The 22,171-nt window shown below is 40.8% G+C and overlaps 2 protein-coding genes across 2 annotated transcripts; both read left to right on the top strand.

Moving 5' to 3' along the window:
• The first annotated feature begins 255 nt into the window (after positions 1 to 255).
• On the top strand, positions 256 to 8,972 carry chmp1a (charged multivesicular body protein 1A). The gene is made up of 7 exons (XM_040036334.1): positions 256 to 384; positions 1,724 to 1,743; positions 1,842 to 1,919; positions 4,560 to 4,706; positions 4,853 to 4,981; positions 5,142 to 5,335; positions 7,489 to 8,972. Exons 1-7 carry the CDS (start codon positions 378 to 380, stop codon positions 7,508 to 7,510), a joined length of 597 nt encoding a protein of 198 aa, XP_039892268.1. The 5' UTR covers positions 256 to 377; the 3' UTR covers positions 7,511 to 8,972.
• A 7,645-nt stretch (positions 8,973 to 16,617) lies between these two features.
• slc10a3 (solute carrier family 10 member 3) lies at positions 16,618 to 19,099 on the top strand. The gene has a single exon (XM_040036331.1). The coding sequence runs from the start codon at positions 17,068 to 17,070 to the stop codon at positions 18,481 to 18,483; it is 1,416 nt and encodes a 471-aa protein (XP_039892265.1). The 5' UTR covers positions 16,618 to 17,067; the 3' UTR covers positions 18,484 to 19,099.
• The last annotated feature ends 3,072 nt before the right edge of the window (positions 19,100 to 22,171 follow it).

Here is a 22,171-nt window from a genome sequence, read left to right as displayed (position 1 = left end):
AGTGTTAATATATTTTTATATATATTATATAAAAATATATAAAATATATAATATGAAGATCTTCAGGTACAAGAACTGAAGTGAAAATGAGTGAAAAAGCAGAAAAGAAATGTAGAGAAACGAAGTGTGGCTAAAAACCTTTGCTCTATGCTATGCAGTTTGCTGTATCTAGTTATGATAATAGGTGGCAGCATTTCACTTGAGGCAAGATGCCACCTTCGAAGAATGGGCGAGGAAGGAGAAGAAGAAGAATTCGAATCACGTGACTACTGTTGAACCAGGAAGATCCACGGTGTTACCAAAACAACTCAGGACTACCTTGTAGAGGCGCTACAAATAACTTCTTAGTCGTCTCCTGGTATCATCTTCGTTTGGACATGGATGGTATGTCGTGTGTTAACTTCTGAATTGTCTGTCTGAGTAGCCTTTGGTTCTTTATTTTAGCCAAAGCGCCAGACTACGTTAGATAGCTAAAATTAGCGCTTTAGCTTGGGTGTGTGGTTAGCCGGGTTAGCTGTCTGACCTGTTTTTTGTTGGGGGTTTTTCCGTTTATCACATTTGACGTCCACTGAGTTTACGGACTCGTTATTAAATGGGCCTTTGGTTTTATTGGGCTGTGCCAGAGTCTTTTCTTAGCAGTGACTTCTACAGTAGGAATGTGATACAGCAGCCAGAATTTGATTGGAACAACTTTGACAGACGGAGACACATTTCATCGTTCTCCCCCGGTCCTGTTAGATACAAGACATCGCTATAAAAGAGAAAAAAAATAACGCAAGAGCTTCCTCTTGCCTGCTTAAACGCTAAAAATGTGTTTCTTTAACTTATATTTATGCATGTACCAGTTCTTACAGATATAAATATAACTTAGACATTTGGTTCAGTTGGCTTGATTTGGGGAAAAAATGAACTTAAAATAAATATATAAATGTATTTCCGGTATCTACAACCGTCCGCTGTTTTCTACATTATCAGTGTTGTTAAAGTAGACTTGTTATACTTGATACTTAATAAATCATAGTAAGTATAGTATGTGACATCGGTTAAATAAAACTGCAGGCTGTTCTCGATGACATCATACAGATCCAAAGGTCGGAAAAAAAAACCTGCCTGAATTTGAGTGTTTAATTAAAGCAATATGAAGCCTGAGCTTTTGGTTCATAGTGTGTAGCTGGAAATATACTTACACTTATTTAAAACTTTGATCTTGTTTAATGTGAACTTATGATCATTTATATAATATATGATAAGCACAATACCTATTGTGGTGCTAAGCCAGAGACAGAAACTGCCCAACGTGATCGTTCTAAATAGCTCACTGAATTCGAGTGCGTACTTTAACACAATGCCAGTTTGTGAAATTTCTTCTCTCTTAGATATTCCATGATCTGCTTGAAGTGGTATTTTTGTAAAATTGAAGTTTAGGAATCACAACCACTCAGTGGCAGACCACATAAATAATGGGTTTGCAGAGGGCTGTGGCCCATTGATGTAAAAGTCGTCAACGCTCTGCTAACTAAATAACTATCTCCAGTGTCCCTCTGGCATTAACATTAGCACATAAACTGTTTTGGGAACTGCACGGTATGGGGTTCAATGGCAAGCAGCTCCTGTAGATGTAATGTGTAGTAAGGTGCCCAGCACGTTTGTCCATATAGTCTATGTGACAGTTTGTTATATACACTCCAAATGTCTGACTCTGTCTCTCACCATCTCTTCACAGAAACACTCTTTCAGTTAAAGGTATGTTCCAGTGAAAATCTTAAACCTATATCAGACAACAGATAACTTAAAGTGGGATATTTATTAATGTATTCACATTTTTTCTCTGTGGATCACAGTTCACTTCCAAGCAGCTGGAGAGGCTGGCCAAGAAGGCAGAGAAGGATTCTGAAAAAGAGCAGGCAAAGGTCAAGAAGGTAAGCAGGCCAATTAGCTGGGGTGACGTAAGGGCCAAATGGTCCCACAGTACACTGTATACATCTTTCTTGCTCCACACATGTCATCATTCTAATACAGACAAAATGAAATGTCTGTATGTCTGTTCTTTACTTTTATTGGCATCCGTTTACTAGTTCTAAGTCATCATAAGATGCTTTATTGTATTGTAAAGTAAACCCTATACAGTATTAGAGGGAGAACCCCAGCAGTCAGATTATTGCCTGTGAGCACCACTTGGTAAGGGTGGTGATGAAGAACTCCCTTTCAATAGTAAGTGACTTCCAGCAGACAACAATGTCAGTGTAAGTGGAAATTTGGATAGCACAGACAAAACAAACAGGAGCCTGTTTTAATGTTAGATTTGAAGTACGATAATCAGAAACACCATCTCTTCGTCATCAGCTCTATGTTTAGCAGATGTGAGCAATGTAAAACATCCAGTCTGTTATCATCAACATTAAGGGAGCCTATCTGCATTTTTCTGCTTTCTTTTTTTGACATGATATGAGGTAATGCTTGTGACGTAATGCTTTGTGCTTTGTGATCTGTGCAGTTGTGCAGTAGCGTCTGCTAATAAGCTTTGGGTGTGGCTGTGTGTTGTAGTAAATGGAAGATGATGAGTGAGTGAGTAGAAAGACTACTCCATGGAGGAGATTTTTTTTTTAAATTTATTTTAACTGGACATCATTAGCACTTAACAAAAATGCAAATGATCCAGAAAATACTCACCAAGCTCTTTTTAGCAACCTGTGTACAGCGGCCTATTCATGCAGCAAATATCCAGCGACTTTTCATGCAATAAATAAAAATCTTCTGGTAAAGAATCAGCGCTTTAGTTAGTGTTTGCATCAAATGTGTGAGTTAAGAACTATGTGATCACTCACTTTTAGTGTCAGATGAACTGATTTGTGTGTTTCTAAACTCGTTACTCTCCTAGAGTTTTACCACAATGTTTGTGAGAACTTACTCAAAATTCATGAATTTAATATCAATTTCTGCACAAGTGAAATCCTCACTAATTACTGAAGACAGTGACCAAGTTATTTGCTGCCATTTCCAGTGGTTCAATTTAAGTGAAACTGCTTTGATTGATGGGTGACCCAGCAAAAGGAACTGTAGTTCGTAGCTTTTTGCTCAGGTGGTAAAACAGCTGGCAGACAGTGATGACAGGGTCCAATGAAAAGTATGAAAGTATAAAAAGCTTTTTTTTTTTTTTTTTTTTTTTTTTTTTTTTTACCTTTTTGAAATATTTATTAGTTATTTTATTTTGTGACTCAGTTTTGAGGCCATTATTATTAAACTTAAACTAAGCAATAACTAAAAATGTGAAGTGAGTTTAATTTAACTATAGACCTAAAGACAAGACTCAAGGGAAAAAAATAAAAAGTAAACATATTGTAGGTTCTTCTGATTATTAGTCAATGTGAATACATGCAGTTAATAAATATAAATACAAATGATATTGAACTGAATAAAATAACATTCAACACTTACTAACTACTCCTAACTACCTGACCTAATGAGTACTTTTTACTCCCTAACAACACCCCGAATCTAATAAAAATCCAACAAAAAGAAACCTCAGACTCAGTCAAGAAAACTCAGTGAAATTAAACTGAAACTGAAAAAAAACAGAAACACAATCTTACAATTCAATGATCGTGGTGTAGTTATGCTGATCATTTTACCAGTCTGCTGACACTTGAAGTGGCTCACATGAACCAGCAGGTGGCAGTACAACACTAGCTCAGCTAGTTTTAGGTATTGGGCAGGTCTGTCCCAATTAGAATGTATGTTTGCCGTAGAGAATACAGAAGTGCTATTCAAACGCATTCTCTTGCAACACGAGCAACGGGGTTCGGACATGACAGAGCTTTTATTATCTGACACGTTAGAAATATTTCCCTGTTCAGTCCTGACAGGTTTCCCTCCTGCTTTGCTTTGTTGAAAAGCTGACATGCATTTGAAATGAGGAAAGATGGAAGTTTGCTCTTTGATGCTGCTGCTGTTTCCTGTTACCACTGCTGAAAGAAATATGATTATTGCCAACTTCTGCTGTAAATTATTTATGTTTTATATGAGGTGGATCACGTGTAAGGTTGGGTCACTCTAATCACAACAGAGATGGTTGCTGGTTGCTGTTTATTATACATTTCATAATTATACAACCAGGATCACAGTAACATCATAAACATTTGGACTTTTAACAGACATTGGTGTGAATTGAGCACATTCCAAAGAAAAACAAATGCTAATTTATTGAGTTGTTAGTTATGGTGTATGAGGAAGAACACAGGAATACACAGTAAAGATGCAAGGTTATTGCTGATTATGTCTTTGATATTATTGAACCTGCAGCGTCTATGCTGTGCTAACACTGAGCCAAACTTGCAAAGCTAAGTATATTTTTAGTAAACAATTGTTTAGTTACATTTATGGCTGTAATTCCTGTAATTGTTCTAGTTCATTTGTCGCTTGTATGTGGAGTGTCTACAGTAAAATTTACGTAGTGATGTTCTGTGTATCAGTCCTAGGATGTATCCACCCTGTCTGTGCACATAAACAAAGGATTATTCTGAAGCTGAAAAGTGTTAACAGCATCTTTGTCTCATCAACAGGCTTTGCAACAGAAAAATGTGGAATGTGCCAGAGTTTACGCAGAGAATGCCATCAGGAAAAAGAACGAAGGCCTTAACTGGCTTCGCATGGCGTCTCGAGTCGATGCCGTGGCCTCTAAAGTCCAGACCGCTGTTACCATGAAAGGCGTAAGTTAGTGTTCAGTCAGCTCAACAGTTTGAATCAAAGACATATTTTTCTATGTTGAAATGAAAGATTCTAAATCGACTATTTTCATATCACAAAGTGTGTATGAGACGTATGTTACAAATGCCTTTTCTTTACTTTCCAACAGGTGACCAAAAGCATGGGTCAGGTCACCAAGGCGCTGGACAAAGCTCTGAACTCCATGGATCTCCAGAAGGTCTCTGCAGTCATGGATAAGTTTGAAAGCCAAGTCCAGAACCTCGATGTCCACACCTCAGTGAGTGCCTTCACTCTTTGTTTGTAGAGCACTTTTTCATGCTTTTTAAAATTCCACAGTAGCGCTAGAGGATGTAATAAGTCAAACCCAGCTTTGCACTCTCTGACCTCACATTCCCTTTGTTCTCTCCTCACCTCTTTTTTTTTTTTTTGTGCACCAGGTCATGGAGGATTCCATGAGCTCAGCAATGACGCTGACCACGCCTCAGGAGCAGGTGGATGACCTGATCCACCAAATAGCAGAACAGAACGGCCTGGAGGTAATGGACCAGCTCAACCAGCTGCCTGCCGGGGCTACCTCAGTGGGCGCAGAGAGCTCACGGAGCCAGGAGAAGGAGGACCAGCTGTCTCGACGGTAGGAACCAGATTCTATAAGTTAAACATGTCCCCAGTAGCTATGGCTCTATGTACAAACCTCAAACAATTATGTGTTTAAATACCAAAAAACACCACAGCAATGACTGCTTATTAAATGTAAACAACACACACGGTGCAAATATCTTTTTGCAGTATTTCCTCTGCACTGTGATAGCACCATTTTAGCTCTTTTTATATTCTGTGACAAAATAGTGTCAGTCATCTGCAGACAGGTAGCTGGCCTGCCAGTTTCTCCTAACCCATGCATCCTCCCATTAACCCACACACCTGATGCGTCTGGAACAAATCGTAGCATTATACAACAAATTAGAACCATATTTGTGCAGGAGCTGGGTATGGAGCTGTGCAACACCTGTTTGAGTCTGGCGTAAATTAAAAAAAGACATTACATGTGTCTTATTTCAGCCCCTGCAGCTGTGTTATAACTTCTGATAAGAAGAAACTTCAAAGTGTCCTCCACGTTTCCCTTACTCACTGAGTCCTCCCCCTCCTCACCTGGTTTTCATACTCTGGCAAAAACTTAATAAGTTACACATGATCCCGCGCTTCTGTGTTTACAACAGAGCACGAGATCAGGAAATCAGATTACTCCTCAAGTCCCTGCCCCCACACTGAACACTGCTGTTGCGGTTGCAAAGTCATGAGGGAACAAGAAAGGCACAGTATGTTCAGTTCAGATATGACTCATCAGAATAATCAAATCAGCTTTTGAAAGAAAATGGAATTCTGCTTTAAAGCTTCCAAGTGTAGCAAATTGTTGTCTCCTTGTTTTTAGTACTAGTTAGTTACTTAGTCATTACTGTAGGTCTGCAGATGGGCGATAATGTGGGCTGAAAAATAAAAAAAACAAGCAGATTTTTCTATTAAATGAACCAAAAGTGACCAGTAGTTGAACAGAGCAAGCAATTCAACATCGCTTCAACCTTTTTAGATTGCATCTTTTTCTTTTTGTATAGGAGTTAACTGTATCTCCCAGCCCAGTAAACGCTGCATAAAATAATTTGTTGACTTGAGTTTAAATGATTTCTCTGCGTGCTGTTGTGGCAGTCCTTGTATCTGACATCAAGTTATTCCGAGACAGCATGATTAGGACACAACAGGAATAGTTTCACACACCAGCCAGGCATTAAGTAGGTGTTATAAACATATAAAGGTGTTGCTGTCGTCCTGTGAGCGACAGGTTTCTGGCAGGAAAACGTGCAGCCAGGATGAAACACTGTTTGTGCATCTTGTTAGTGAGAGTTGATTTAATGTTTGATTGTGGTATCATCCAAGTAATTGTTTCTGGAAAAAAAAATTAAGTCTTTTACAAGTGCTAACGCTCATTTTATCAGCTTTAACACAACGTTAGGTTTAATGTTCTAAGAAAAAATCATAAATTTCCAGAATTTAAGGTCAATTTTAAAGAAAATGTTTTCTGATGTTAGAAAACTTTGTCACACCACTTCATAAACAAGGAACGGCACACGAACATAACAATGAGAAGATGAAACTGTAATAATAAAAACACAATCTTTATCATTTCTTTACAAGTGTGTAACTTCTCATGTTTTATTCCTGGTCAATATTGATTTTTGTATGCAACCATTATTTTAACCACTTATCCAGTTCTGCATTGCCCACCAGCCCATCACATTGCACGCACAGCCATTCACTTTAATATTCAGGATCCTGTGACCTGAACATCATCATCTCCACACAGAGAAGCCTCAACTGACGGGTCAATTCACACCCAGAACCTTCCTCCATGCTGTACTGTGCAAACCATAAAAGCACACCTGGCGGTGGTTACACGAGTTACTGCAGGCACCTGTTGGACGCAGCTAATTGTTTCACTCTCTGTTTGTTCACAGCAGAAGTCTCAGAACTTTCTGACTGGATATGATAAAAAGTGTGCTGGGAAACGTTTGCCAAGCAGAAATGATATTTAAAGGTGTTACGGTGAAATAATGAGTGACCTTTGACCTGCAATGCACAATGAAAATAATTGTGCATTCCAGCATTACTTATAGTATATCTGTAGGTTTTCCCTGTCAATGGTGCGAGCGCTGAAACACTGACAGGGAAACATGTTTTTAAGGCTTCTATATGTTACAAAGACCTTTAACCTTAATCATATTTTTCTTCCAGGTTGGCGGCTCTACGGAACTAAAAGCTGCTGCAGGAGAGGCGACGGGGCTGCGTGGAAACAGACAACTTCAAAGATGGCGACAACGAGAGCTGTGTGTGTTTCTATTGAACTGTTCCTACTGGGAGGACTTAATGAGCCTATTGATTTACCAACCTTCCCCCGTCTGCTCTATAAATAAGTACACACAAACACACAGCAGAAGAAGCAGCACCTGAGAAGGCACGGGCGTCTCTCTCTGGCTCACCTTCCCTTTTCGATCCATCTTCCTCTGTTATTCCCCGCTGGAATCTCATTTTACCTTCACCCTTCTTCCTTCCCCTTTTCATCCCCTTTGTCGAATCACGGGCTTTCAGGTTGAAGATTTATAAAAAAAACAAAAACACCTTTTACAAAATGATGAGTTTTAAAGAGTAGTTGTATTGATTATATGGGGGTTGGGTGGGGGTCAGAAAGGGTTTAAATTCTTTGGAAGTGATAGGAAAGGAAATATCAGTTGACAATAGACTTTGGAAACACTACCCCACTGAACTCCTTCCTTTGTCAGATTTTCCAATCTTCATTTGTGTAACACTGCAAACAACAAAGGACAATCTTTGTTTCAGGGTGATATTTTCCTATTTTATTTTTATTCAGGATTTATTTAGGATTGTTTCTCATGCCTGTATTCAGACTTTTTTTGCTTTGAACGCCTTATTTGGAATGCAGATGCTTGCATAGGTGCTTCCCCGCCAGTGCCTGATGGACAGTCTGTTGTTTAGAAGGCGAGAGAGGAATTTTCCGTTGCTCTTCCTGCCAGCAGAGCCTGAGATTCTTTTGTCCTGTTCCAGCCAACTTCTACGCTGTCTGTGAACAGCAGGGCCTCAGGTTTACATTTATTATCTGCGTCTCTGTAGCCAGATCTCTTTTGTGGTTTTTAAGGCTGAGCTTTTGATTTTTAGTGGCATTGAGATATTTTCGTACGCTTCTGTGTTTCAAAATAACACGATCGTCCCCCATCTGTCTCCGTTCCACCCTGAATGGTTTCAGGAGAGTAGTCACATCAGATGTGCAGGGATGTGATGAACTCCTAATTTGCCTTGCAAACCACACATTTGCTTTTTGGTTACGCAGGAAATGAACTGGAGGAGGGTTTAGATTAGGAGCCGTTTTAAAATAAAATGTACAACAGCGTCAGAATGTGTTAACAAGATATCAGGAGACTGCTTCCCATTTTTTGTTTTGAACGCTCGTAGCTCAGCGTTGACTTGTTGAGGGCTTTGGCTTGTTTTGGTGTTTCCTTCTTTGAGTGTAGACATCACGCGGGCGAACTGGAAGAAGCCAGACCTCCACCTATAACAGAGCAGCGTCACCCTCGGTATAATGTTTTCAGTTTCTTCTCCATTTTAACAGGAGGGTTTATTTATACTCTGGTTCCTCATACTCTGCAGCACTTTTGTTTTGTATATTTATCTTGTGAAAATAAAGTCATACCCTATTACGCCGACCCATGCAGGTTTCTTTCCACTGCACAAACTTTACTCATCTGCCTGCTTATCAAGGGACATACTTTGAACCTCAAAGTTGATTGTGAAAATGTTTATCATTCTGTGTCAGCGCACCAAACTGCAAAATTGGGAACTGTAGCGATGAGGGCATGACGTCAGCATTACTCAAGTCTTCTCTTCCAAACGCAGCCACTGATAAAGGTTTGCTGCGTGCCGACATGTAAAAACCAACAGTGTAACGGCAGCTATGTCCCTCTTTTATGTGGTGTCTGCGGTTTAAAAAAATAAAGAAGATATGTTTTCATATATTTATTTTTAACTTAAAGAAAATTATTCCAAAAATCATGAGCATGCCTAGACTGTAATGAAGCAAAAATACTGAATTTCTAGTGAGATGTGTGAAAACCTTTTCACAAGGCACTGAGGATTTAAGGAGCTTGGAAAGAAAAGCGACTGGACTCGTTTAAGTTTCTGGAGGACGTTTCACCTGTCATCTGAGAAGCTTTTTAAGTTCTAGGATCAAATTGATCAAATCCAATCCTAGGTATTTAAACACAAGTGGGAGTTGTCCCGTTTGAGGGTTGTTGACCTATTATTGATCGTGAGCCAAGGTGTGAAAAAGGGTGTTGGTCATTAGCAGCAGAGGTTTCGTGTGAAACCATTGTGAGATTTTGCCTCACCCTGTGACCTATAAAGCTCAACTGAGGCAAGTTGTGAGTGGGCGTTAAGGCCTCTGGGAAGGGATCTTAAAACGGGATTATAGATGGCAGACCGTTTATGTTGTAAGCCCCGCCCTCTGTTCAAAGATGGTCGTTCACAATGTACATAGATGGCTTCTTTCGTTTCTCTTTCAAACATTTGTCTTCTTGGTCCAAAATGTGAGCATTGGCATCCTTGAAAGAGTGACCTTTGACCTTTAGGTGCAGATGTACAGCTGTTGTTGGCTCTGCAGTACACTGGGATGTTGTGCTTGGTGAAGAATCACCTGAGTTTCTCTGATAAACCTGCTACATAAAGGATGACCGTGTTGTTTTGTTTGAATTCAATTTTATTTATATAGCGCCAAATCACAACAAAAGTCGCCTCAAGGCGCTTCATAGGTACAGAGAAAAACCCAACAATCATATGACCCCCTATGAGCAAGCACTTTGGCGACAGTGGGAAGGAAAAACTCCCTTTTAACAGGAAGAAACCTCCAACAGAACCAGGCTCAGGGAGGGGCGGGGCCATCTGCTGCGACAGCATGTCTTTATCCAACAGGATAAAGACATGCTGTGGAAGAGAGACAGAGATTAATAACAGATATGATTCAATGCAGAGAGGTCTATTAACACATTCTGATTCTCCCTGGTTGGTGTCTGATCTTCTGTACAGTGATGAAAGCCCAGTTAGGATAACTAACAGCTTTCTTTACATGCGCGTGTTCCTTTTCTTTCTCTTTCGGGAACACTTTCTGCCCGGTCAAACAGTAGGTACTGGTCTGTGTGTGTGGGCTCCTGATAAACTTCAGTGATGAGGTTTCCATTCTCCTCATTGCACACAGCACAGTCCAGAAATGTCAAACTATTACCTTTTGTATCCTCCCTGGTCAAGGTTTCTACTTCTTGGGTTTGGATTTTGACCCAGGTGTCATTCATGTAGCTGGGTGCTGAAAGATTCAAGAGCCTTACTTTCCACTTCCTCCATGTAAAGGTTGGCTACAATAGGCAACACCGGGAGGCCTGTGGCACATACATGTTTTTGTCTGTATAAGACCCTTAAAATATATGGTGTTAAGGCAGAGGTCCAACAGTGTGCAAATCGGATCGGGAGTAAAGCTGGTTCTGTTTTCTAAGCAGCTGTTTTGCTGTAGTCGTTTTCTGACAGTCTCCACTGCTTTTCTTTGCAAGCTCCTTAGATTACCATGACCTGGATGACTGAGAACCTACACAGACACACTGAGGATTTCTTCTTTTGAAGTTGCCATTCATGATGTTCAAAGATGCACTCGAGTGGGATCTCAGTCCTCGATTTGATGTATCCATTTTTCTTGTATCCCACCTCTGCCCTCACGGTTTCCTTTGATACCATTGGCTTTATGCACCAGCTGTCCTGCAACATACTGGCTGCTTTTTCCCAGTTGTTTCTGTCTTTACTTGATTTTCACTTTACTTTAAAAAGTAATTGATTAGCTTTAGATACCCAAAACTGCTTGGATTTGTTTAGGCAATACAAACAACTTGATTAGTTTTAGGTATTAAAAAGTACTTGATCAGGTTTAGGCACTACAAAATACTACAACTATTAAATTAGGTTCAAATAACATGTATGATTATCTAGAGACTGCTGGTGGATCACCTTACCCCGTTGTCCTCTACTTGATCACCATCAAGTAACCTTGCACAGAGAAAAATGATGAGTTTGAAAGGACAGTGTGTGTGCAGCCTAACCACCAAAGGACACCTTAGAAAAGCCAGATTGAAACTTATTAGCCAAAGGACACGTCTACTTCTTTGGATGAAAATCTGATAGCTCACCTCCACCTGACCTCTATGGGTTCTGAATATACAGTGCAGGAGGTGACTCTCTTAGTTCATAACGGTGGGGAGGTACTTAGAATGTCCACCAAAGCTAACAGGAGAGAAAACTGGGACTAAAACATCACAGAGGAAGGTGACTTCATTCTCTGCTAAGGATGCATTACCCCTCCGTAATAACAGCAAATGGTTACTTGCTGCTAGGAAAATGAATAATGGCTGCATTTCACTTAGACAAAGTGCTGGTATTTTACATACAGAGAAAACCTCTTTCTATCACTATTGCAGGAAACCTCATGTTAAAGTTCATTTTTGTTGTACCTCTCTGCCTGCCGTAGGTCAAAATACTGAATGTAACTTGTACTTCATGCTCAGCATCCAATCATTTCTTCGCACTTTACATGCTTTTTACATTGAGGTTACCTTAGGAGAACTGTTCTGCTAGCATAAGAACAAGTTCGTGATGTTAATGGGACAGACAGCTTCAGATGTTGATAAACCAACTGACACAAAAGCGTTATTGTTAAAGAGATGAAGTAACAGAGCAGCGCAGTAAAACATCACCTGTAACGGATATGATAACATGTAAATGATATCAGGCTGTAAATTCTGCAGCAACCTCAACACTTGAAGATGCTGTTTTATCTGTTATATGGGTTAAATGAGAGTTTATAGTCAGACAGCCTTACCCAGGCATTTACCAACCAGAGGTTATCAAATCTGGGCAATGTGAAATCCAATCAAGTACATCTACATGAAGTGCTCTGAGAGTACCTTAAGGATGGGTTCAGTCAAACAGTTGGCGTGTAAAGCACTGTACACTTTGTACTGTACACTCTGTACACTGAGCTACAACGATGGAAAGACAATTACAATTATCTGGTGACAATAAAACAATGTAAAGCCGGTAAATAGAGGACAGGCATGTAGGCACTGCAAGTCAAACTGCATGCCATGTTGGTTGGTGCTTGTGTGTGTTTGTCACAGAAGACGAATGTACTGTGTTATTTTAATACCAATAGCCCAAGCAAGACAAATACAGGCTCAATGTTATAAGAATGTATAAAATTATTATTATATACCTTAAATAAAAGAGGAAACAGTAAAACCTTAAACCTAAAATGAACATCCACATTTTTCCAGATGATTTTTTTTAATGTCCTGATATATAAAAGAAAGAGAGTGTACTTTATGCTTTATACTTTTATACAGTTACCTTGATGTCCAATATTTAGGCCTGTGTGCATTAAAGGCTTGCAAAGCAAAATTAAAGTGCTGTAACTTCTGCTGGCAGTACGTTGCTCGTAGTAGGACTACTGTTGTGTTGCCTGGTGCAAATTTGGCATTTCAGGACAATGCTTTTCGATTAGTCATCATGGCTGCTTGTGATCTAATTTGCAGCACAAGGCAGATCACGACAGTGGCTTTATGAATATTCATACACTGTGCAAATACAGGCGTCTGTGCTCTCTGGGTAAACTGATGAAACCACATCAGGAACAGAAAATGCAATTTCCCTCTGAAGAGTAAAGATGGGTGGCGTTTTTCAATTCCTCTTCCTTTATTTCCTCCTTCTCTCCCTGGCTGTCTCCTTCTCTGTGTTTGTGAAATAAAGTAATGAGGTAAGTGATCATACCATGGATAAATAATTAGACAGCTCGGGGGAGCGGCACAAATGCCAGGCAGGAAATGTGCGTGCCTGGCAGCTCTACAACAAACTGGCTGTCACTCCATGAAATGTCAAAGTGTAGGCCACGGCGATCACCCCAGCAGGTTGTCTGGGCGTACGCCGCGTGTTCTGCTGAGGACTCCCCCGCCTTTTCTTTTTTTGGAAGCCTTGACTTAGCCGTGGTGACAGAAGGAGGACGCACAGCTCATGAAAACACAATAGATGATGAGCAAGCCCTCCCAGAAGTGACTTGACCACAGTGAGAGAGAGATGAGCCTGTGGTGACATTGCTCACCTTCCACAGGGAAGCAAAACTGGAGGTTATGAATTGAAAATGGCTTTTAAATATGTGAGTGAGTCCCAGCAGAAGCCGGTTACTATAAAAAGACATGCGGGCAGGGTTATGTCGACAGCAGGGATTTCCTCTTTCATGCCAGAGTCCTGCAATGTGCGCCCGTGTCAGGTTTCTGCCGTATGTGTAGGACAAATAAGCACTAACCTGTTTGACAGCAGGTTTGAATGAGCATAATTGATCACTGTCACAATATACTCCTGGAATAGAAGGTGAGGTGGCAGCCTTGAATGAAACTCTGGGTGAAAGTTTAGAATAGAAGAATCGCCCTTTATTGTTAGTTTGGATTAGACCCAAGCCGATCAAAGGTTTACAGTAAACTAAGAGCATTACAGGGGAGTGGGGCACTTCAGCATGACACCCTTGTTATGAAAAAAATGAGAGAGGCGTTGACGTGTGAAATGTCACTGCTTTGGTCAGTTTTTTTTCTTCCAGCAAACCTCATGGTGAACTGGGCAGCAACTAAACCTTCTGCTCGAATGGCAAACAACAGAATGTATTCCACTTTTCAACAATTTTTTAATTTTAGTGCATTAAAGTATGCAAAAGCATTGTCCCATCTCAACACAGGGGGGATTGTGACACGGACCTCAGCAGCACAGACTTCCTACGCCAGGAACCATAATTCAAAGAGAGATAGCAGATTTTCTTCATTATTTGTATCTGCCGTTTGTATCTTTTTAATACATTTTGTGCATATTTGCAATCAAATTAAATGCCCTTAGTAGTCTTTTTGTATCTCTTTCTTTAATGTTTTGTATGTCATTTTGCATCCCTTTGTGGTTGTTTATTATAATTCCGCTGTTTTTGACCAGTTTTGGTAATTTTATAATTGTTTAGCAAATTTATCTAGTTATTTTGTACCTTTTTTAGTCATTTTGCATCCCTTTGTAGTCCTTTTTTGTATCCATTTTCATTTTGTATTGCTTTGAAGCTGTTTTATGTGTCATGGATATTTTTGGGAGTGTTTTGTCTTTTCTTTGTAGACATTTTGCACCTCATGAGTTGCTTTGTGTCTCTTTGTTTCTTTTTCATGCATTTGTAGATACGTCACATCTATTTTTTTTTGTCACTTTGCTGCACTCTGTTTTTCAAATCTTTGTAGTCCTTTTTTGCCACAAGCCAATTACTTAAAATGCAGAATGGGAGAAGTTTCTTCTTAATAATCGAATCGATTTTAAATTTCTTATTGTTGACTTATAAAATCCTAAATAATATGGCCCCCGATTACTTAGCGGATCTCCTCTGTCTGTGTAGCCCTAAGAGAGCTCTAAGATCATCGGGTCAACTGCTCGGCTGAAGACCAGAGGAGACCGTGCCTTTGCCACTGCCGCACCCAAATTATGGAATAATCTTCCTCTTGACATTCGCGCATCAGATTCTATCCAATCTTTTAAATCACGTTTAAAAACGTTCCTGTTTAATCTGGCATTTAAGGCTAATTAGTGTGGTTTTTATCTGGCTCTGCATTTATATTATGTAATTATTTTATATCTGTAATTTATATTTTATATTCAGATTTTATCTGTATCATGGTTTTACTGGAAAGCACTTTAGTGTACTTAGGTCTTTAAATGTGCTATACAAATAAATTTGATATGATATGACGATAATAAAAGAAGCTTGTACTAAAAGGCCTGATTCATTATATTTACTACCTTGATTGCTGAAAAGCATGATTGAGTTCAATTAATGCATCAATAATGTGTGAATTAAATAATATAGTATATTTGTATGATTGGTTCCATCACAAGTTGTTAATATTGACACCTGGATTTCAAGATGTTTTCTTAATTTGATTTGACTGGAGGATCCGGTTACCTGAATACAGATACCAGCAGGTCAGCTGTTTTGGTCTGAATGCCTCCTTTGCTTGTGTTTAGTGGGTAATCCCTGGCTGCCCCTCCTGTGGATACAAATCACGATGTTCTCTTTCCCATGTGACCGCTCCTGTTTGTCTGAGCAGGGAGAGCTGAAGCCGAAGACCGCTCTGATTGGATTAATGAAGGACTGCGCTAAGGTAAACACACTCACCCAAACACTAACAGGAAGTGCTGGGATTTTTCTTTACAAAATAAATGCATGTGTTAAATGGGCCGATTACTACAGCAACACCTATTACAAACAACAATTCAATTCAGTTTTCAATTCAGTTTTATTTATATAGCGCAAAATCACAACAACAGTCACCTCAAGGTGCTTTATATTATAACACACCTGTGAACTGGCAGAATTTGGTGAGTATGTTTTATGTTGTTATGTTATCATTGTTAATTATTCATTTTGCTTGAGCTAAGCATAAAATTGACACTAACAGAGTTCTTTTTTTTAAGTTGCTGATTAACTAATATTTTCAGATGACAAAGAATTTTAAACATGTAACATAAAGCAATTTAACAGGCACACAAAATTCTGTTTTTCAGTAGGAAAATTTCTCAGCAAGTCTTTCACCCAAAATCAAACTGCTCAACCTGAGCTGTGATGTACTGTACTCATTTCTAACCCTATCCATCCTGGTCGCTCCTAATGGAAATCTTATCATTTTTATCTGTTCGTCCCACCATACATCATAGCAGGTTTGACCGTCATCTTGTAAACCTTCCTTTTCACTCTTGCTGCCATCCTTCTGTCACAAATCCCCCCTGATACTTTTCTCCACCTGCCTACACTTTCTTTTTCACGTCTCTTGTGGACTGTGCACTGCTTTGGATGGTTGATACTCAACTATGTTCACTGCCTCTGCTTCTTGCAGCTTCACTGCTACACACCTGTATTCTGTCTTGCATTCATCTACCTCCATTTCTCCTGGCTCTCTTCCACCTGCTCCCTACTCCCACTATGAAGAACAATGTCATCTGCGAACATCATAGTCAGCAGGAATGTCTGCCTGGCCTCCTCTGTCAGTCTGTCGTTATCATTATAAACAAAAAGGGGGTCAGAACAGATCCCTAATACACCCCAACTTAAACAGTAGTGTGTTTATTTGATTTAATTCAGATAGATTTTAGATTTTAATTCCAAATTTTTGCTTTATGTTTACTAAGGGTGAAAGTGAAGTTTTCTTTTTTTTTTAGCTTTTATTTTGACATCCCGTGCCCGGAAGTACACCCTGTTCGTGCACGTTCGCTTCACCAAAACATCATCGAGCAGCAAACAAACGGCTGCGAAACTACGATGTTTTCTGTTTTCACCAACCGGAGAGACAAAAAGGACGGAAGAAAACGGTGCGGGTGTGCCTCAGCGTGACCGACATCTTAGCAGCGAGTAGCCAAAAGGAGACCTGTGCGAGTGTTTTCTTCCCGGGGCTGCCGCCGGAGAGCTGTGCCCCGACAAGGCTGGGCGGGGTGATGTTTAGGTTCCGGTATAAAGGCAGCGACAAAATGGGAACCAGACGAGATGTGAAGCCGGCAGCCCGCGCTGTGCTCTTATCTCGGAGACTAGAATGAGAAGTTGGTCGCCCGGGTGTGAAAGGGCGGCGGTATAACCGTCTGGGGAGGCCACTGGCGGGGGAGAAGCGTGTCGCTGCCGCGTCCCTCCGCCCCTCATCCGCCAGTACCATGAGGACGATCTTTACATTCTGCTGTCTTTTCCTTATTACCGGCGGATCGGACCGGGCGTGGGCCACCGGAAACCTCACTGTCGATGGCAGCAACAGGACCAACGCGACGGCCGACAGCAGTAGCAGGTATATCACAATCGGGGACGGGTCATTGCAGGAGTTCGAGTTCCCTGAATACACCAACGGCGTGATTGTAATCTCCAGCCGATACCGGAGCGCCGCGGCCGCCAGGACCGGCCGCCAGAGCTTAAAGCAGACTGTGAGAGTTCACTCCTTGGAACCAGAGGTGCTCTCGATAATCAACGTTACGGACGGCGGCCACGGAGGACAGGCTCAGAGCTACATTATCAACATCCGCTCTGGGCTGCCGGGCAAGGCTCAGCTGCAGATCCAGCTGCTGGACCTGGACCAGGGCTCGGTGCCGGTTCTGATTGAGGAGAGGACCGATTACTGCATCAAAGTGGAGCCCAGTGAGGATGACCCGGCCACCCGGCTCATCCAGTCGGGTGGTCTGTCCCATTTCTCTGAGAACCCCGTTCTTTTTGCCTTGCTGCCCCTCATCTTTGTCAACAAGTGTGCCTTTGGGTGCAAGGTGGAGGTGGAGGTGCTGCGGGGCCTGCTGAAGAGCCCCATGCCGTTGCTCCTAGGCGCACTGGGTCAGTTCCTGGTGATGCCTTTATATGCCTACTGTGTGTCCCAGTTGGCCTCACTGCCCAAGGCACTCGCTCTGGGGTTGGTCATCACCTGTTCTGCCCCAGGTGGAGGGGGAGGATACCTGTACAGCCTGCTGCTCGGAGGCGACGTCACCCTAGCCATCTCCATGACGCTGGTCTCCACAGTGGTGGCGGCGGCAGCCATGCCTTTGTCGTCAGCCCTGTACGGTTGGCTTCTGGGTGTCCATGCTGCCCTGCACGTGCCCTTTGTGAAGATCCTGGGCACCTTGCTGTTCATCGCTATCCCCATCTCACTGGGCATGCTGGTGAAGCTGCGGCTGCCTGCCCTCACTCGCGTCCTGCTGGCGCTCATCCAACCCTTCAGCTTCGTGCTCATTGTGGGCGGCATCTTCATGGCCTACCAAATGGGAGCGTCCATCCTGGCTAACGTCCAGCCCCAAATCGTGGTCGTTGGGATTACGGTGCCTTTGCTGGGCCTGGTGGTCGGGGCTGTCCTGGCCAAGCTGGCGGGCCTTTCTCCGCCACAGAGGAAGACGGTCAGCATCGAGGTGGGCGTCCAGAACAGCCTGCTGGCTCTCGCGGTCATGCAGCTGTCTTTCCGGCGACTGGAGGCAGACTTTGCGTCGCAGGCGCCCTTCATCGTGGCCCTCAGCAGCACCTCGGAGATGCTGCTCATCGTGCTGGGATACGTCACCCAGCGGAGGCTGTGCGGCTCGGCCGTCCCCAGGAGCGACGCCTGATTGTAGCTGCAGTTTTGCTCTTAACGTTTTTTGAAGAATGAACCGTTTGAATCCTGTGGAAAGCTGGTGTCCCTCTGTCTCAGCCTCAAGACGCCCAACAATCACCAACCCAACATCACTGTTGTTGTACACAGGACAGTGAATGGACTTTTTATGGGACTTTTGTTGTCGTTTTGGTATTTTTTTCATGAAAACCAAAGGCCTTTTACCCCTTTTTGTGTTTATTTTCCAGTACGTACTTTTTCAGATAAGATTATACTGTGAGGTAAATGTAAATATTCTTAAGAAGACAAATCCCTATTAAAAGAAAAGATATTTTTCTACCAGATTACTTTTTTTTTTTTTTTTTTTTTTTTTTTGTGATCAAAAAGCAAAGACTGATATTTGTATCATGTTTACAAGCGGTCCATGTGTCTTAGCCTGTGGAGGGGGACGTTTTGTGGGGTGGGGTTAAAGTGGAAACTTTTGTGACTCAAACAGGAACATGGTGAAATTATTTTGAAAGTATTTGCCTCTGATTGTGTGTCCGGGATCTTTAAATCCATGTACTTGAATATTTGCAAGGAGAAATTCAGAAAAAGTCAATAAATAAAAAAAAATTCTTGTTAAAGCAGAACTTGGTTTGTTGAGTGTGTGTGTGTGTATGCATGCATGTGAGCATGTGCCAGAGAAAACCTACCAAACAGGTCAGTGCCCTCTGAGGCCCAACAGGCTGTTTGTTTAAGGTAACGGAAGCCAGGCTGCTTTCACACAGTCACGATCTTTATAAATGTTTGGTTTCGCTTTGACGTGAAGATGGTGAAACTGACTGTTGAGTGTTTTAATACTGAAACTTTCGTTTTTGCCTCTTTCAAATTGTGTAATCAACCACACAGTTAGTGAGGGGCTTTCTTTGGGCTAAGCCATTCATATGTAATTAGGACAAAGTGTGGTACATCGATGTGCTTAGAGGAAGCAAATATATTTGAAACCACTGAACAGTTCACCAGATGGCTCCAGTAGCACCTTGGTGTTAGTGCACCAGGATTTCACAGGCACTGTAACTCACCTTCAAGCACATATGAGTGATATTCTTCATATAAGTGCAAGTGTGACAGTAAGCTTTTTACTTTTGCAAACAGTGTTTACTTATATTCAGTTTTATTGCTACAGTGGGGTCAACAGGGTTTAGTTTGTCTTGCTTTTAGTGTTAAGACAATTTAATCATCTATTATAATAAGAGATTGATCGAATCGGTGACCGTGTTACATTATCCAAAAACATCAAGTTTTAAGTTTATGAGGTCCCAGCTGTGCCAAAATTCACATTCACTCCATGTCGACTGCATAAGCGACCAAGCATTTGTCTGTATTTCACCTTTGATGAAACGGTTTCGACAAATAGACCGTCGTGCTGTGATTTTGCTTTCCTATCAAAGTATTTGTGTGTGTCAATCCATCATGTTACACTTCCTCTAATTTCCCCGTGTTGTTTGTCCAGTGAAGTTCCACATAGCCAGGCTTTCTGTGTCACAGCTGAAGCGAACCGAAGCTGAAAAGACGACACGCGTTTGCCACGTCTGTACATAATTTTGACACAATTGCAACATCATATAAAAAGCTTTAGGGTTTACCCTACGGGTGGCTGTCTCTGAAAAACGTGCTGCTGGCAGGTTTTCCAAATGATTGTTGTGTTTTTTTAGTGCTTGAAGCACAACACGCCTCGCTTGGGCTGATGATAAAAGTGTAAAAAAGGAAACAAAACCAGTTTTCTGAACTGTCGTAGTGTTACAGGTGAGCTTGGATTTTTTTGTGTGTGACTTCCCGAAACCTCAAAAAACTCACTCTGGCTGACTGAAGTATTGAATGCAAGCTCGAAATTCAGAGTTTGCACAGCACCACAGAAACTCCCCTTCCTGCAGCTCTTTTGCAAAACATGCAAGTTTAGATGTGCACTTCCTGTTTACAGCACCGGGCTTTTATGTGCCTTCATTAGGAAACTCTCTGGGAGTGATTTGTGGTGGAAAAACAAAGGCCTGGCCTGCTGCAGATTTCAGAGAGCTCTCAGGAGGGAGGTGCAGCTGTAAAACTGCCAGACCTCTGCTTCAACTTGCAGAGGAGCACGAGGCCAAGAGATCCACGTTTCTTACAGAACAACCACCAAAAGAAGAAGAAGAGAAACATGGGATGTCTGAGTCACGACTGCTTTTTTCTTCCCTCTAATATTAAAACATGTGTCGTTTAGCCAGCAGAGGCCAAATGTGACCCAGATAAGTGTAAATGCAATAATGCGGTCAATGAAAATGAACCTTTGTCACAATATAAGCCTCTTTGACTGTTACGCATTCAGAGAATGGAGAGGGGGGTTTTGCCTTTAACTGATTTGTAAACATTCATAAATTCTTTTTTAAAAGTAATATTTGTTTTGAAAAATATTAAATTAAAAGTATATAAGGAAATAATAATTATTAATATAATTAAATATTAAATGTGTTTTTATTTATTTTTATTATTTAATTGATTTATATTTTTTACTTTTGTATTGCTTTTGAGTAACAACAATAAAACTTCTACCACTACTACGACTAATAATAATACGTAGGAGAAGAATTAGTTTTTTAAAAATAGGCTACCTGATTAATAATAGTAAATTTTATTTCTGTAGAACAATTAGCAAAAATTGCTGCATGTATAGTAGCACAAGGATAATTTCATTTTATTAAAATTAATAAATTAAATCTCATTTCAAGAACAGTTTAATTATTACTGAACTGAATAATAATTCATACCTTATAATTAATTAATATAATTTGTCAGCTCTAAAGGACTGATTATCTTAACTGTAGTTGCATGCACAACTGCATTTTGAGACAAAAAGCAAATACTAAATACGTAATAGAACTGCAAATAAATCTAGTAAAAAGTAAAGTATTGTTTCCTGAAATGTTTTAGTGTAAAAGTGTTATAGTACTGGATTACTTCAGTAAAGTACAAGTATGCCAAAAAGTGTTAATTTACTTCTCACTTAGCTTAACATGTGAGCCAAAAAGCAAAACCGGGAAAAAATAAAATGTAAGTACATTAAAATGCAGGTAATCCTGACACGGGAACACACAGCGTCATGTTACTAAGATGATAACAAAACCAAGTGGATCAGGTCAACAGATTTATTTACAAATAGAGTGATTTCAGCAGTTTACCAGGTTTGTATATGTAACCCTTTTACTCTGATGCAGGCAGGTAAATATACAAAAGTACTGGAAGTTAATAAGTGCAGGTTAAAGCAACAAATGTTTTTCCAAGAGCATGAAGTTACCACAAACAGGTGAAATAAACTGACAAAAGTGAAGAAAAAAAAACACGTTTCTGCACTGCAGGAGAGTTGGAATGATGTTAGACAGGTATTTAACGAGATCACAGGTGCAGCAGGTGACCACACCTCCACAGTATTCAGAGAGAGATAGCATCAAATATGTATGTCACAATCATCTGTGACAGATGTGGTGTTTTTGTGGTGTGTTGTCACCTTTGTTTCAAATTGATAAGAGTAACTGATTCTCAGAGCTGAGGGGACTGGGCAGCACAAGGTGTTAGGACATTTGATTAGGAATTTGAAATATAAAGTGGAACTATAGCATGAAGTGATCTGAAAATAATGAGTATGATGTTTAACTGGATTCTGTAGCAAATGGGCTGGAGTGATGCATTTC

Source organism: Simochromis diagramma, unplaced genomic scaffold (assembly GCF_900408965.1).
Source record: "Simochromis diagramma unplaced genomic scaffold, fSimDia1.1 OVJJ01000333.1, whole genome shotgun sequence".
Taxonomy (NCBI): Eukaryota; Metazoa; Chordata; class Actinopteri; order Cichliformes; family Cichlidae; genus Simochromis; species Simochromis diagramma.
Note: the sequence above shows the minus strand (reverse complement) of the source record. Positions and strands in the feature narration are given on the sequence as shown.

Bases quoted from the DNA above. Each gene is read 5' to 3' on its own strand.
- chmp1a (XM_040036334.1), top strand. The intron at 1,744-1,841 runs GTATGTTCCAGT...TGTGGATCACAG, and splicing joins AAACACTCTTTCAGTTAAAG to TTCACTTCCAAGCAGCTGGA. The intron at 5,336-7,488 runs GTAGGAACCAGA...TTTTTCTTCCAG, and splicing joins GAGGACCAGCTGTCTCGACG to GTTGGCGGCTCTACGGAACT.
- slc10a3 (XM_040036331.1), top strand. From the start codon at position 17,068: ATGAGGACGATCTTTACATTCTGCTGTCTTTTCCTTATTACCGGCGGA.